The sequence below is a fragment of the Aspergillus caelatus genome (assembly GCF_009193585.1).
Source record: "Aspergillus caelatus strain CBS 763.97 unplaced genomic scaffold BDV27scaffold_4, whole genome shotgun sequence".
Lineage (NCBI taxonomy): Eukaryota > Fungi > Ascomycota > Eurotiomycetes > Eurotiales > Aspergillaceae > Aspergillus > Aspergillus caelatus.
In genome coordinates, this window is record NW_022475267.1 from 128,227 (window position 1) to 142,169 (window position 13,943).

The 13,943-nt window shown below is 45.9% G+C and overlaps 6 protein-coding genes across 6 annotated transcripts; 3 read left to right on the forward strand and 3 right to left on the reverse strand.

Moving 5' to 3' along the window:
- Positions 1 to 256: 256 nt before the first annotated feature.
- On the forward strand, positions 257 to 1,657 carry BDV27DRAFT_140516 (fungal specific transcription factor domain-containing protein; the record flags this gene model as incomplete). Its single annotated transcript, XM_032069671.1, has 5 exons — positions 257 to 305; positions 360 to 670; positions 740 to 870; positions 924 to 1,560; positions 1,610 to 1,657. 5 exons carry the CDS (start codon positions 257 to 259, stop codon positions 1,655 to 1,657), a joined length of 1,176 nt encoding a protein of 391 aa, XP_031933406.1.
- A 1,260-nt stretch (positions 1,658 to 2,917) lies between these two features.
- Positions 2,918 to 4,507, reverse strand: BDV27DRAFT_79002 (Zn(II)2Cys6 transcription factor). Its single transcript, XM_032077600.1, has 2 exons — positions 4,408 to 4,507; positions 2,918 to 4,264 (listed from the first exon to the last, which is right to left on the reverse strand). Exons 1-2 carry the CDS (start codon positions 4,474 to 4,476, stop codon positions 3,131 to 3,133), a joined length of 1,203 nt encoding a protein of 400 aa, XP_031933407.1. The 5' UTR covers positions 4,477 to 4,507; the 3' UTR covers positions 2,918 to 3,130.
- A 535-nt stretch (positions 4,508 to 5,042) lies between these two features.
- BDV27DRAFT_152212 (cytochrome P450 monooxygenase) lies at positions 5,043 to 6,826 on the forward strand (the record flags this gene model as incomplete). The annotated part of the gene is made up of 4 exons (XM_032071515.1): positions 5,043 to 5,427; positions 5,477 to 5,511; positions 5,594 to 6,280; positions 6,335 to 6,826. The coding sequence occupies 4 exons, from the start codon at positions 5,043 to 5,045 to the stop codon at positions 6,824 to 6,826; spliced, it is 1,599 nt and encodes a 532-aa protein (XP_031933408.1).
- Positions 6,827 to 7,953: 1,127 nt separating this feature from the next.
- Positions 7,954 to 8,578, forward strand: BDV27DRAFT_152213 (uncharacterized protein; the record flags this gene model as incomplete). Its single annotated transcript, XM_032071516.1, has 3 exons — positions 7,954 to 8,106; positions 8,178 to 8,398; positions 8,476 to 8,578. The coding sequence occupies 3 exons, from the start codon at positions 7,954 to 7,956 to the stop codon at positions 8,576 to 8,578; spliced, it is 477 nt and encodes a 158-aa protein (XP_031933409.1).
- A 1,076-nt stretch (positions 8,579 to 9,654) lies between these two features.
- On the reverse strand, positions 9,655 to 10,732 carry BDV27DRAFT_152214 (uncharacterized protein; the record flags this gene model as incomplete). Its single annotated transcript, XM_032071517.1, has 2 exons — positions 9,655 to 10,156; positions 10,215 to 10,732. The coding sequence occupies 2 exons, from the start codon at positions 10,730 to 10,732 to the stop codon at positions 9,655 to 9,657; spliced, it is 1,020 nt and encodes a 339-aa protein (XP_031933410.1).
- Positions 10,733 to 11,009: 277 nt separating this feature from the next.
- Positions 11,010 to 13,002, reverse strand: BDV27DRAFT_170042 (RTA1 domain-containing protein; the record flags this gene model as incomplete). Its single annotated transcript, XM_032075194.1, has 4 exons — positions 11,010 to 11,259; positions 12,034 to 12,478; positions 12,534 to 12,782; positions 12,855 to 13,002. 4 exons carry the CDS (start codon positions 13,000 to 13,002, stop codon positions 11,010 to 11,012), a joined length of 1,092 nt encoding a protein of 363 aa, XP_031933411.1.
- Positions 13,003 to 13,943: the final 941 nt, after the last annotated feature.

Genomic DNA, 13,943 nt, shown 5'->3' on the forward strand with positions numbered 1-13,943 from the left:
TTCATCAAGCGAACCATCTCCAAGTAGTAAGACACTCTGTGCGCGGTATACTGCCACTACTGACGATGAAAGCCCAGGCCAAGAAACGCGGCCAGACTACACGACGGCTACCAATGGCGAATCTAAAACTACTAACAACGAAAAGAAAGGAACACGTCGATCGAGCCTGCCGCAGCGGAAGCGAAGCAATGCCTCCCATGTAACTACAGAAACCAACAATGCGATAGGCTCCACTAAAACCTCGCTCGCAGCCACAATGGATGATATTTTGACACTGCCTGAGACCGAGAATCTCCTCAGTTACTGTGAGTCCTGAGAATATTGACTTAGGATGCGTTTCTGACTCTCATTGGACGCAGTTGATACGACTTTATGCAGGGCATTAATAATCGATACCGACGATCTGCGCAATCCATTTCGAGGATATATCCTTCCGCTTGCATATCGTGACCTTGGAATTTTACATGCTGTGCTGGGCCTCACCATGTGCCACATAATCTCGTCTGGCAAGCAGGAGACCGAGAATGCGAGTGTTGCTAGAATGATAGAGCATCAACTATCCGCATTGCAGTCCCTCAGCTCGCTCTTGATGAAAGAAGAAATGTACGGCCTCACAGATGATGAACAGGACATATTACTGGCAGTTGTGATTCTACTAGTTCTCTATGATGTAAGGATTAAATCCTATTTCCATACTTTGAAACGTAGCGGGATAGTTCAGAGACTTATGTGACAACAGATCTGTGAGACTGGAGTGTCGTCTCATGGAGTGCACCTTACCGGAGCTGGCTACATATGCGGAAAACTCGCACAGCAGACCAAGGTCATCACATCTCCACGAACAACATTCCTTCTAACCGCCTTAACTTGGTAAGTATCGTCACCCATGGATCGTATCATACCTACCTTAACCATCAGACAAGGCTAGACGTACTTCGAGCATTCAGCGGCGCTGAAAAGTTGGCCTACAGTGACAATGTCCGTAGGTGCATTTTAGAAGCCGAGCATTTCAACCTGGAGACTCTAGTGGGATGTCCGGTGGAATTGTTTTACGAGATAGGATGCGTTCTCACGGCAGGAAAGCAGTATATGGACAGGGAGCTATCCCATGATAATTTTCGGGACCTACTAGACGGTGCAGAACAATTCTTTCGGGTCTGGGACCCTAAAAGTGCCGCGTTTCCGAGTGGAGATCCGGAGTGGATACAGCTCGCAGAGGCCTACCGCCATGTCTGTATCATTCGGGTACTGCGGTTCCCAGATACATGGGCTATTCCCTGTGAGGATCACCGAATTCAGTCGTCTGTTCGTGCCATCCTTGATGCTTCAGCTGAAATTTCGATCGACTCAGCCTGGTTCAAAAGGTTGTTGTTCCCTCTGTTCATAGCAAGTGCAGAAACATCTATACCTCACCAAAAACGATATGTCGAGTTTTGTATGCGTGAGATAAAGAAGTCAACCGGATTTCCTCACCCTGCCATGAATGAGCTGCTCACCAGAGTTTGGGGTGAAAGACAACGACAGGCAGACAAATCAGGGAATATTCCGTGGATGGAATTCGTAAGCAAAATCCACCTTCCATGATACTGCCCAAGCTAACTCTGCAAAGACCTGCTCTAAGGATCTGGTTCGCCAGCATGACTACCTGATGTTTTGATGCCAACTATCCTAAGCAAGAGATTAGTTTTGCGCAGCCTTGGTATTTCAACCGCTCTTGAGCTTCTCCGAGTGGGCACAGTGTACCGCTTCTAATTAGATAATCTATTGCATGCTCTGATGAAGACAGAAACAACCTAGATCACGCAGGCTGTATCATTATACCTAGTCCAAAGAGCAACCCCCAATCATTATTCGTGCGAATCACGATCGGCGAGTTGTGCATATTTAACTGAGGGGAGATAATCAAGAAATCTGAAAAGAAATCAACGTCTCTTTGTTCCGATTACCACCACCAAAGTAGAATTGTTGTTGCGAGATGTCCTTTAGCATAATATCTCAATTTCGAGAACAAAAACATATCCCCGTTTCACCTTCGGCTGAGTCCATTCAAAACTAGCGCCCAATGACGTCAAACAAAATGGCAGTGCCTTTTTTCAAATCAACTTGTCTGGTTGGTCGTTCGCCAAGGATCTATCCGAACGTAACCCCAAGGAACATGGCAACGCTGAATGGCCCTATCCCATCTGCCGGGCAATCGAGTCACGCTAATATGTTTGTCTTTTCGTGCCAATAATATGTCTCGATTATGCTTACTGTGGGAAACCGCTGCCATGTCACATGGAGATAGAATAGGTATATAAACTAGTCCTGACCCTAATTTCACTAAGACGAGTTTGTGCTTTGTTAAACCCTACATATGTTTACCGCGCACTATTACTGATTGATTATTTTATGCTTGTCTAAACTACTATCTCTCCTACTATCTACCAACATGGTCTTCGGCTCTTCCAAGAAAAAGTCCAAGGAGGAAAAGCCGCTTGCTCATCCATCCGCAAAATGGGGAATCACACCCTCCGAAGAAACCATGAACAAAGAAGTGGGAAAGGACCACCCCGTTCATAAGATTCCGCTCGATAAGCAGGAGAAAATGAGAGCGAAGGGTATAGACCCCGTCTCCAAGGCCGAAATGGATGAGGTTCTCAAGGGACAGGGCGGGTTCTGGGCGAAGCTGGGGATGACTGCTTTGGGTGGAGTGATTAAATAATTCATCGACAGGGATGATTCCCAGGGTACATTTGGCATTGGCATTGATATTGTTAGAAAATATCTTCTGAGTGTACTGTTATCGAGGCCAAATTTTTAAAAGACAATATCATGGTCTCTCGTCGCGTGATCTTTGTGCTCTTTCCTTGTCGACTTTCTCCTTGGATGGCCTTCATTGACAGCAAATTAATATGTTGTTGGTTGAGCTCAGACACACGCTTTGTTATCCACTTTATGGCTACTGAGATACATTCTTGATGAAAATTAGTGACTTGACTACTCTGGTTTCCATCAGGTTCTGGCGGTAAAATCGCCTGGTTCCTTCGGGCGAGTAATAAATTAATTATACAAACGCTTTATACATATGAAAACGCTATGATGAATGTAAAGCCAGAGGAAAGAAAAAGCGATAGCTTATACGGTATCCTCACAGAGCCACGTTCTCCCCAAAGACTTCACTGATAGGCCAAGTAATATATGGTCTCCACGTGGAATCTAGTAGATGATAAATCTCCCGAAGCACGCGGCTGCCCCAGGACTGAAGGAAGCAATTTTCTCGCGCTATATGGAGGAAGGTGCAATAATGAGCATGAGTAACTAGAGCGAAAGGCTCCTGCCGCTGCACGTGTTGAAGATACTCAGGGGTCGCCCTGATGGCCCAGCCAACAGCCAGCATCATGGAAGTCGGTTGGGCAAACGTGTGAACAGACAGCCCTCTTAGCTCCTGAATGGCACGTGTATATGCAGCAGTATCATGTTCCCCGTCCGTCCCATACGCGGTATTAAGCTGTTCGAGGCGATCAAGGGATTCTTTGGCACGGCCAGGGTAAGCCACCTGTGGTGGGGTGGGATCGAAGAGAGGAGCAAAGTTACTGTGTCGTAAAGTAGAAGCCACGTTGATGATCTGCTGAACGCCACGAGAAAGGACAAATATGTTATGAAGAGTATCTAAACAAGGCTGGTCGGCGTCAGAAACCCCAGTCAACGCAGAGCCGAAGGCAAACGCCACTACCAGCCCAGAGAGGCCCATCATTGCCTTTGCATTGGCTGCATCGACACTGTGTAGATTTTCCAGAAATTGTGGTAGTGCTTGGCTTTTATGCGCTGTGGCCAATCCAAGCCAGAAGGACTTTTGTGGTTCAGCCTCCGATAAGGAGAGGTGCAACGCGGACACAGCTAGGATGCCGTGCATTAAGAAAGGCGTATTTAAAGCTTCTTCAACAAGTAACACACCCCATATATGCTTCGTTTCTTCATTTCGCGAGAAGAATCGGTGAGTATCCCTTTGCCACTGGACTATGAGCTTCAGCTGATTCATTTCCAGGCCCGGAGTAGGGCTGGCCGTTGTGCCATTTGTTCCGAACCTGTCTAACAGGTCGAAAGAGGCATCTGCTGATGGTAGCACTGGATCCTCACTATTGGAAGATGTTTTCCCCCGGCTTCGCGCTCGCCGCCGAGGGGTACTTTCCTCGGTAGCCCAGATATAAGGGGTGTCTGTGCCATAGTCACAGTCTTCTTGCCGTTGTTTGCAATTAGAACAGGTTGGCCGTACTTCATCGCACTTAAAAACACAGGTTAGGAGACGAGTCCTTCAAGATTTTAATAGTGAGCACGACCATTGGCAATACTAAAGGTGAAGACCTAAAGCTCCTGTCTATCTACATCATGCCAAGCACCAACGGGAGTGGAAGGATAGAAGCTTACTTTCACTCTTCGTCGTTTACAGGCTTTGCAGCCATGTCTGGATTTCCGGTGGGGTCGACGAATGGGCATTTCGCGAACTCCTACAAAGGCACGAGTGGCTCATCATCCCAATGATAGACAGCCTGGATTACTGGTGAAGTCATTTGCCTCAAAGTTTCCGGTGCTTCGAGAAAACGCCACACTCGAGGACTCCGCTTTCCCACCGCCTGCCTCATCTGTTAGTGATTCTGCCACCTTTCAAACGCGCCACATCCGACGGCAGTTCAACTCTATATAGCAATCGATACGAGTACGACTACAAGACCCACCGGATCCACTAGCGATGCAAAGGGGCTCGTCATCTCTCGGCCAGGACACCAAGCAGTCGGTCATGGTCAGGTCGCACCAGTGAAACATGATTTTTGTCTCCAAACGAGCACCATGACTCCAATTGTGGCTTGTCCGGTCTGTGCATGGCCAGATCCATAAACTTGCCATGGCTAAGCTCATATATATATTCCACCGCGGGTTAAGTCGGTCTCGATAAGATCTTCAACCCTCATTTCGGTCTATTTACTACTCTTCGCGCGCTGGTATCGAGTCTTGTCCCACTTCCTAGAAGCTCTTACGTTGAGTGTTACTCATCTCTGCGCCATATGTCTTTTGCGTCAGCACTTACATTCGTTGTTGCTATCTGGTGCATCTACGTGGGTTGGCCATGGTATCGCAACTGGAAGCAGGCAAAGGAGCTGCATATTCCTGTTATCCTAAGTCCTGTCTCTACCAGCGGTGTCGCATTAGGTTTACTGAGATATATACTGGACCTCAATGTCTTACCAGCTTATATCACTCGATTTCCGTTTATTAGACTTCTCCGCAGAAATTCGAGATTCCAGGAGAAGTTCGCAGTCCATGCCGAGTATGGAAAGCTATTAATCTTAGTTACGCCGGCGACATGTGAGCTCTACATAGCAGATGTGGATGCCGCAAAGCAAGTCCTTACACGGTGGAGAGATTTTCCAAAACCCAGTAGCCTTCTAGGTATGATCTTCCTCAAAAGGAACACAGGCTAGTTGCTAACAGAATCAAGAAAAAATGAATGTCTTCGGCAAAAACCTAGCTACGGTATAGATGACCCGATACCATCCTCTCTTTTCGTTTCGACTTTCACAACGACATCTTATCATAGCGGACTGACAGGCTTCAGGTAGAAGGGGTCGATTGGCAGCGTCACCGAAAATTGACCGCGCGTGCATTCCATGAGAAACTGCACGAGGCAGTTTGGGTCGAATCGACGAGAAATGCGTTAAAGGTTTTGAAGAAATGGATCAACACCAAGTCCGTCTACAGTACGCGGTCCGATATGATGGCGCTGAGCCTGGGTGTGCTTTTTAAAGCATGTCTTAATATTGATGGGGTGGATAAAGATGATACTAGGATGTTAGCGGGTGACGTTGCCGCCTGCCAATGGCATCTGGATGTGGTCCTAAACGGAATATCGAACCCTATAGGTCTAGAAGTTGGAGGAATCAAAAAGCTCAAGACGAGCTATAAAGCCTTGGGCGAGCTATTGACCGAGTTTGTGGAAGCTCGAACGGCACGATCAAAACATACGACGCACGCAGATCTCTTGTCATCAATCCTCGCTCCAACAGACCATCGTGCTCTATCAACCGATGAAGTCACGGGCAATCTGTTTCTCTTCATGTTCGCCGGTCACGAGACCACTGCGAATGCCTTGATCTATATTATCCTTCTTATGGCGATATTCCCAGCCTGGCAGGACTGGGCGCTAGCAGAGGTTGACCAATTATTATACAATCAAGCTAATGGAGAAGAAGTTCCGTCCTATAGGCAAATTCTGCCACAAATACAACGACTGCGAGCAATTTTGGTAAGTTTCATGCCTTGTGGTACAGTTCGTTCACTTTTCTAATGGCACGTATAGTATGAGACTCTTCGGCTCTACGGTCCCGTGCCGACTATAGTGCGACAGACAAATTCCATGGCTCAGACCCTAGTGTTATCCGAACGAGAGACCATAATCCCTAAGGATACGCCTGTAAATGTCAATACCATAGCCTTACATACAGATCCCAAGCAATGGGGTCCAGACCCTCTAGCCTGGAGACCCGATCGGTGGATATCGCAGGAGTCCGACTCATCTCTGCAAATGGTTTCAAATGAACTGTTTAGGTGCCTCTTCGCCTGGGGAGATGGGCCGCGGTTGTGTCCGGGACAGAAGTTCTCGCAGATCGAGATCTTCGCAGTTCTTCTCTGCCTTTTTAAAAGCCACCGTGTGGAGTTAGTGGCTTCTCCTGACCAAACTATGGACCAGGCAAGATCTCATGCACTTTCCTTGATCCAGAATAGTATGGTGGGCCTTACGTTGCAGATGCCACATGCCGAGTCAGTAGGCCTGCAATGGGTGGGGCGATAACTTTAAGCATAATTAATCGAATTGTTAATATTGTCTGCTTCTTATATTATACGTCTTGCACATTTGGAACATCGAACCGTTGGAAGGCCTCCCAAAGCCTAGGTTGTGGGCTACCGCGAACCGCCATCCTATGAAGTAGAAGCCAATTATCACTGCTATATCCCATGATTGGCGTCGGGATCCTGTCCTGTTTTGTTCTGTGTCATGACAACTTTTATGATTATCAACCCCAGTTACCTTGGTTTGTCTCCAGCAGTTATATCATCAACCGATCATAGTCTAAATGGAATGTCCATAATTGGTGACAAATCTTTCAAAGATTATGTGTCCGACATACCATGTAACCAAAGGGATAACATAGATGGTTATCTTGGCTTTATGTTCGCGATCCGTCGTGGAATATACTGCCCCTCCAGAATGTTGCGCATACTGGCTTACAGCACCCGGCGAAATACATATTGCTCATAATGGCCAATGACAGATATGATCTCAAGAGCGTTCCACGAGCTTGCCAAGCAAAAAGCGACTAGATCATCATTCAAACTGATGCTCAGCCTCCCTAACGACTTCGCCATAATTAGTAATCCCAGCCCAATCTTTTCCAAAGATACTGTGTAGATCCGTAGTAATGGGTCTCGCAAGACGCTTTACGACTTCTATGCTCTGAGTGACTAAAATCTCTGACTATTTCGAGCAAGTGGGTCTTTGTAGCCTTTTAGGGTTAACGATACGAATGCGAGAAATTTGCTGGGAAACGGAATTGGACCGAGCTTTTTCATGTTGCCTATTTGCGTCCCCCAATGGCTGACCCGGTATCAGAGTGAATGGTTCTTTGGTACGGAAGTTGTAAATTGAAGTTATTCCAGAAGGTTACGCAGCTTATCGCCTTGGCGATGTTCTATACGAGTACGATATGCGACTTACCATGCATAGGCACAGTAAACAAGAAGATATATATATATCTCAGAGGAGTAGTAAGTGGACGAAAGTGAACAAAAACCACTACAACTATTGTCTTTCTGCGTTCTTACTCATATTATTGAACCTGATAAATTTGTCACCTTTCTTCTCATAGTGCTTAGAGGATATTAGCCAGACTCTCCTCCCCACAGAAAGACACAACCAAAATGAACCTCTCAATCGAGAATAGCCCCAAAATCAAGTTCCGATTGCATATCATCGTCGGCTCCTTGCTCTTATTAACCTTTGTCCTTGTCATCGCACGAGTGACTGACAAGGGTACGCCGTCAAGCCGGACTAACACATGGGGTATTGCGGTGGTGAGTGATTGACACTATGAGGAACCATTCTCCCTGCGCTTAAACTAATTGAAACTGGTTCATATATATAGTGCCTAAAGTCAGCAGTTTTTATGACATATCAAGTCGTCACCGCTCACGCCGCGCGATTCAAACGCTGGGCAAGTAGCAAAGCCAATATGATCTTGAACATTATTGATACCATCTTCTGGTTCGCCCTATTCATCATATCCATCATGGGTACTTCGGGTTCCCACAGCACTAGTAGTCGTGCACTGGGTGTTATTATAATCATTTTGGCTCTTGTTCTATGGTATGTGTTTTTATTTGCGATATGATGTTGCCTTCCATAGAGAAAAAGCTGACTCTAACTGTTTTGATTTGCTATAGCGGTCTCGCTGGCTTCCTATCGTTCATCTGTATCCGCGACCGACGATATTATAAGCAACATGGCTCACTCCCTGGGGTAGACAACTCCAAGTCCCCCTGTTGAAAAAGGAGGCCACGAAGTTTAGGCGCCGTATGCTTAGTCCTTATGATAGTATATCACTTTATGTTACTGCAAGCATCAGATGAGATATCCTTTGTTACGCTGCCATATACTTTCCAGTGATCCAGTACAAACCGTGGTGTATATATCGATAAAAAGATGAAAGGCAATCACTAGACACATTTTCTTCAGCTACTCCTAAGCCTGACATGATATCAGTAAAGACCCATTCAGCAGCATATGTAGCAGACACGCTCCTTCCCCATCGGGGTCCTTCCACGTGTTGAAGGCAAAACCTTTTTGTTGAGCACAGAGAGCTAGATTAGAAGAATGCAATCATCTCTGACCTTTTTCTTTTTTGCCCTTCCTTTTGTCGTAGCTGACAACTTAGCTAGTAAGCTGATGGTCTCCCAAAACGGGATGGAAATCTTTCTTACTTTTGGCAAGATGGACGACGGGTATCGGGACTACTTAGTGAACAAGGACTCTGCTGCAAATTGTGGATCGTTAATGAGGATGCAGACTTATGGTCCCTGGAACGTATTGCTTCCTCCCCACATGAAACAGTTGGGCGTTATCGTTACATGTATTATGTTGGCGGTTAACCACCAAGCCAGCTCTTAGTGCAATAGTATTCTATATTTGAATCCTCTTCTGATATTTGGCCATGTATTTCAAAGAATTGCAGACTTTCACAGCTCATTGCACAGTTAACGCTTCATGGATTGAGACAGGGCATTATATTCACTTGTTTTACAAGCTTATGAGGCCTTTGAGGACCACTCCAGATAGTGTTTACTTAACGCTATTCCATTCGACTACCTAAAAATATCCAGACACCTTAGGGTGCTTTATCGTGCCATCTCCTGCTTGACAGATAGTCTAGGGAGTAGTTGAGTCTTGACTATCACTAACTTACGGGCGGCAACTTTACTTTGCCACGTAGTTTAGGCAACATCTGAGTAAATCAAATTTCTTCAATACTGGAAACAATAGCTGCGTCCGTACTACTCAAGTCCTAGCCTATGCCTTCCAGCTGTAAACCACTGTTGACTCCTGGTACTCCGTTGTCCCCGGCACTAATCGACAAACATGGATGTATCCGCCGTTGGGTTGGCATCACTTCCGAGGTATCTTGCAAAGAAGTCCCAAGAGGCTCGATCCTTTGAGCTACACAGCATAAGATCGGACATTTTGATGCGAAGTCCTTTGCTATCGTAATGTGCAATGATGACCCTCCCATGCGCGGGAGCCATGAAAGAGATAAGCATAACCTCAAAGAGAATAAAAGTCAGCAACGAGGATACGAAAAGCCGTAGTGAGATCGCATTACTTGGGAAAGATTTGCCTACAGGAATGATAAGATGTTTTTCGAGCCATTTATCCATAAGACGGGTAGCGATTGCAGCAATTATGGTGAGAATCTCAGAGCAGAGTAAAAGCTTTGGATCCCCTTGACTAGTATTGTACACGGCTATCTTGGTATGTGGTATGCCGCTCTTAACCCAACAATTAGCTGGCTCACTGTAGGGGGAGTCGTAGGTATGGAGGTAAGGCTCGAATCTCGCTGCAAAGGCAAATCTAAGTAAGTCGTGATTAGTCCTGCGCATTGATATATCTAATCATCACGTTAGCTCACCCAGGGGACTTCCAGCCCGTAACTACCCTCAGGGGTCTCGAGTTTCCTTCAGTCCCCATTCTGGGGACAACGTCCGCTTCCCACATGAGTCTATAAGCTAAATAGTCCAGGTGCTCTTGCTTAGTCCAGCATCCCAACTCCATGAGTACGGGACAATTGCCATCAGTCAATTGGTTAACATGGGAGAAACGTTCGCTAATCTCGGGGGCCTCCAGGTTCATTTTGTATTTGGATGAGATGCTTTCGTGGGAAAGAGGAAGAAAGAAGTTTAACTCAGTTTGTACCGTAACACAGGGAGTCTCCTCGATAGTGACATCATTTAATGGCAGAACCTTCATATCAATGCTTACAGGCAGGGATTGAAAATCTCCGGGTTGAATATAAACACTGGACATATTCTTCAACAGTGTAAACATGCCACACAGTACGCCAAAGGCTTTTTCTCTCTGGGCCTCTCGGTCATCTCGTAGGCGAAGGTGAGCCAGACTACCTGTCAAGCGTGACAGAGATCGAAACATCTTGGACTTGGATAGGGAGGACAAGAGAGAGAGAGAGAGAGAGAGAGAGAGAGAGAGAGAGAAATGGAGAAAGAAATGGAAAGAGAGAAAGAGGGCGGGAAGGAAAAGAGTAACACGTCAAGGTTGCGTGTCTCGGTCCAGTGGATGTTATCATTATTATCATTGCTACACCCCGCTCTATAATAACTAAGGATTCATTCACTCTAATCAAACCCTACACAAATGTTTAAAAGAAAGCCGAGAAATAGATCCTGTCAACTGTGATAGTGCACCTCGCTCACTTCTCATCCTCAGGCCCCATGGGCCTTCTTCCTGCTTGTTCTACATTCTTTCTCTTCCCCTCCGGTGATATACTCGGATCACTGTGTACCTGCTCTGTCGTCGTGGACGGTTCCTCGCCCTCATGCCTTTCGCTCGTAGGGCCAAGTTGGTTTGAAATGGGAGACTGTACAGATTTCGTATCCGGCGTGTCGTCATGAGGCGACTCCTTGCCCCGCGACGTATTGATTGCTTGCGACTCAGGGTTGCTGGAACGAGGATTTGCAACATTCTTAAACTAGTAGTAGATGAGATTCCTGCTTCCCAATTGATTTGAGGTAAATAAAGAAAAAGCTTGTCCAAGGGGCGGGTAACTGAAGAATTACGAAATGAGACACCGCTTGTTGCCACAGTACTACTTCATGACGTCCACAGATGGGGTGTTTATTTTGTTGCAGCCTCAATTCTTTCTGGAGTATAGGGTACAATGAAAATTCACGACATTATAGGTCATCTAATAGTATTTTTAGACAAGTAGTCAGGGCTGCGTGTTATATATTTAGTCATTATATGCAGTCAAAGTCAAATAAACAAAGTTTGAGTATCTACATCGAGTGATAATATATTTACCAGTCGTTATCACGAGTTAGAAATATCTTCTCTTTTCTTCTTCCTTGCTTTCTTGTTTCTTTTTTTTCCCATTTCCTCCTTGACAATCAAACATAAACGTTCTAATAGTACTATAGGATATATCTAAATGATTACGGATAATATACTAGCCGAGTAATACGATAGAATCGGTATGATCTTGGTTAGAATTCTACTAAAATGTGGATTACCGCTCAAGCACAGCTAGATTGTCTTGCTGACTGACAAGATTAGTTATGTAGAGTTGTTCAACCCTGGACTCACGATAACTATACTGTGTATCTAACAATACAATCAGCAAGAACCTAAGATTCTCCTAAGTCTCGAATTTATTGGATGTCATTTCAGTTGAAAAGTTCTCCCGCTGAACCAAAACCAATCAGTAACGCCCATACTGAGTGTTATCATAGTGAGTGTTATTCAACATCTCCAGATCACCGCCGCTCTCAGCCTTCTTTCTGGCAGAAACGACCTTGCTAGGGTGCCACCAATTGAGAATGATGCAACAGACGAACATCAATGCCGCATCAAACACATAGATGAAAGCCTCCTTACTCTGTAGATATCCACTACTTCCTTGAACGTACTCGGCAACACGATAGATAGATCGGATCATAATCAGAACACTGACGGTATAGAGGACCTTCATATACCGGTTCCATGGGACTTCAGTGACCACCATGTGGTGCATAGGCGTGGACAGCATGCGACGGTGGAAGACGATCGAGACGACGATGAAGAATCCGAAGAAGATGATCTGGATAAACAGGCCACCAATGATCATATTCTCGCCCATCTTTACTGAATCTTGTGTCTTAGCTTGAGCCAGCATGCCTCCACCTGTACCCCGTAATGTTAGCGGGCTTCCTCTAATCGCCGGGAGCAACGACCATACCTCCACTCTGCACCAAGAAGGATAACACGTCGCCGGTCACGAAGATCTTGGTCAACCATGATGGGCGGATTAGGGATATAGAACCGGCATTCAGCATTCGAATAATGCGTCCGAGAATCATGTACACGGATGCGGCGAAAAGGGCTGGCGCTAAGAGCAATAGTAGACTCTGTCCAATGTATGGTTTCATCGTCCAGTTTGGTGTTTCGGTCGCACTGATATACCTGCATAGGTAGCCGATAGCCTCAACTAAAGTGAGATACATGTGTCAGCAGACTCTCTTAAGGTATAGCCGGTTGACATGGGGGGCACAAAACGTACATATGCCACCAATGACAAATGGTGTCAAGTACCATGTCCTTGCCCGAATCATCTGCCAAATGTGTATGACCGTCGTTAGGCCAAAGACAGCAGCAAAGCTAATCGCCGCGCCTGCTGACGGATTATAATGGTAATATTGGTATCCCATGATGCTGCTTGGATAAGAGTAAACAATTGGTAGATTTCGGGCCGGCAATTCGTAGTTGGTGGAAGAGAAAGACGTTGCTCAATGGCAAGTTAGGATCGAAGTTTGCTAGGTAGGACTTTGAAAAGAATATATGAGCAGACACTGAAAATACCAAGGCTTCCGCATTGTTTCAAGCTCCTGGTCCATTTTGTTTACTCTAAATTTGGGTATTCATGGAACCATCAACATGGCCGAGAAAAATGGGTCTTTAACTGGCGGGAGACGTTAGTTTAGCCCTAGGCTACCCGAACCGGTGATCAATACGAAGTACGACAAGCTTGTCGCCCTCTCCACTTTTCCTTGCTAGTACCATATATTTATATTTGGCAGGGATCCAATAAGATGGTCGGGATCTTTTGGCGTCTGTGGCACTGCCTCTTGATCTCGATTTAACCTTCCTCCGCCAAGCCACATGAATTTTCTTGTTCTTTACGGAGTATGCTGCTTGGATCCGTAACGGGCGACCCACGTGTAGATTTGCCGATGAGAGGACTTTAACAACTTGATACTATTGTTGGATCCCTATAGATAGTGGCTGGTACTATGGCTCACTATGGACAGCCATCAATCCGGGTCCATTAACGAAGTGCCATGAGGATATCTGATTACCCGCACTGGGGATTTTCGGTAAGACATATCGACCTGTTATAGTTACTCTGCAGTTAGCAATTATGTTACTGCATAAATTGGATGGCTGGGGAAATAGCATGTAAAGCAAATGCTATACTGGAGTACCTTTTTACTTGGTGGCAATTTAAGGGGACGGCGCAGAACTTCCGTCTGATGGAGTGCTGCAAATGGCAAAGAATACGAGAACGAGGCCAAAGTGGGCCACGTATAGAAAATCAAGCCCACTAGGTTATCTGGTCCGCGCAATACACTATAGGGGTAGCCACCATGTT

Excerpts from the sequence above, each read along its gene's own strand:
- BDV27DRAFT_79002 (XM_032077600.1), bottom strand. The coding sequence starts at position 4,476 with ATGCCCATTCGTCGACCCCACCGGAAATCCAGACATGGCTGCAAAGCC. Across the intron at positions 4,265-4,407 it reads GTAAACGACGAAGAGTGAAA|TGCGATGAAGTACGGCCAAC; the intron begins GTAAGCTTCTAT and ends TGTGTTTTTAAG.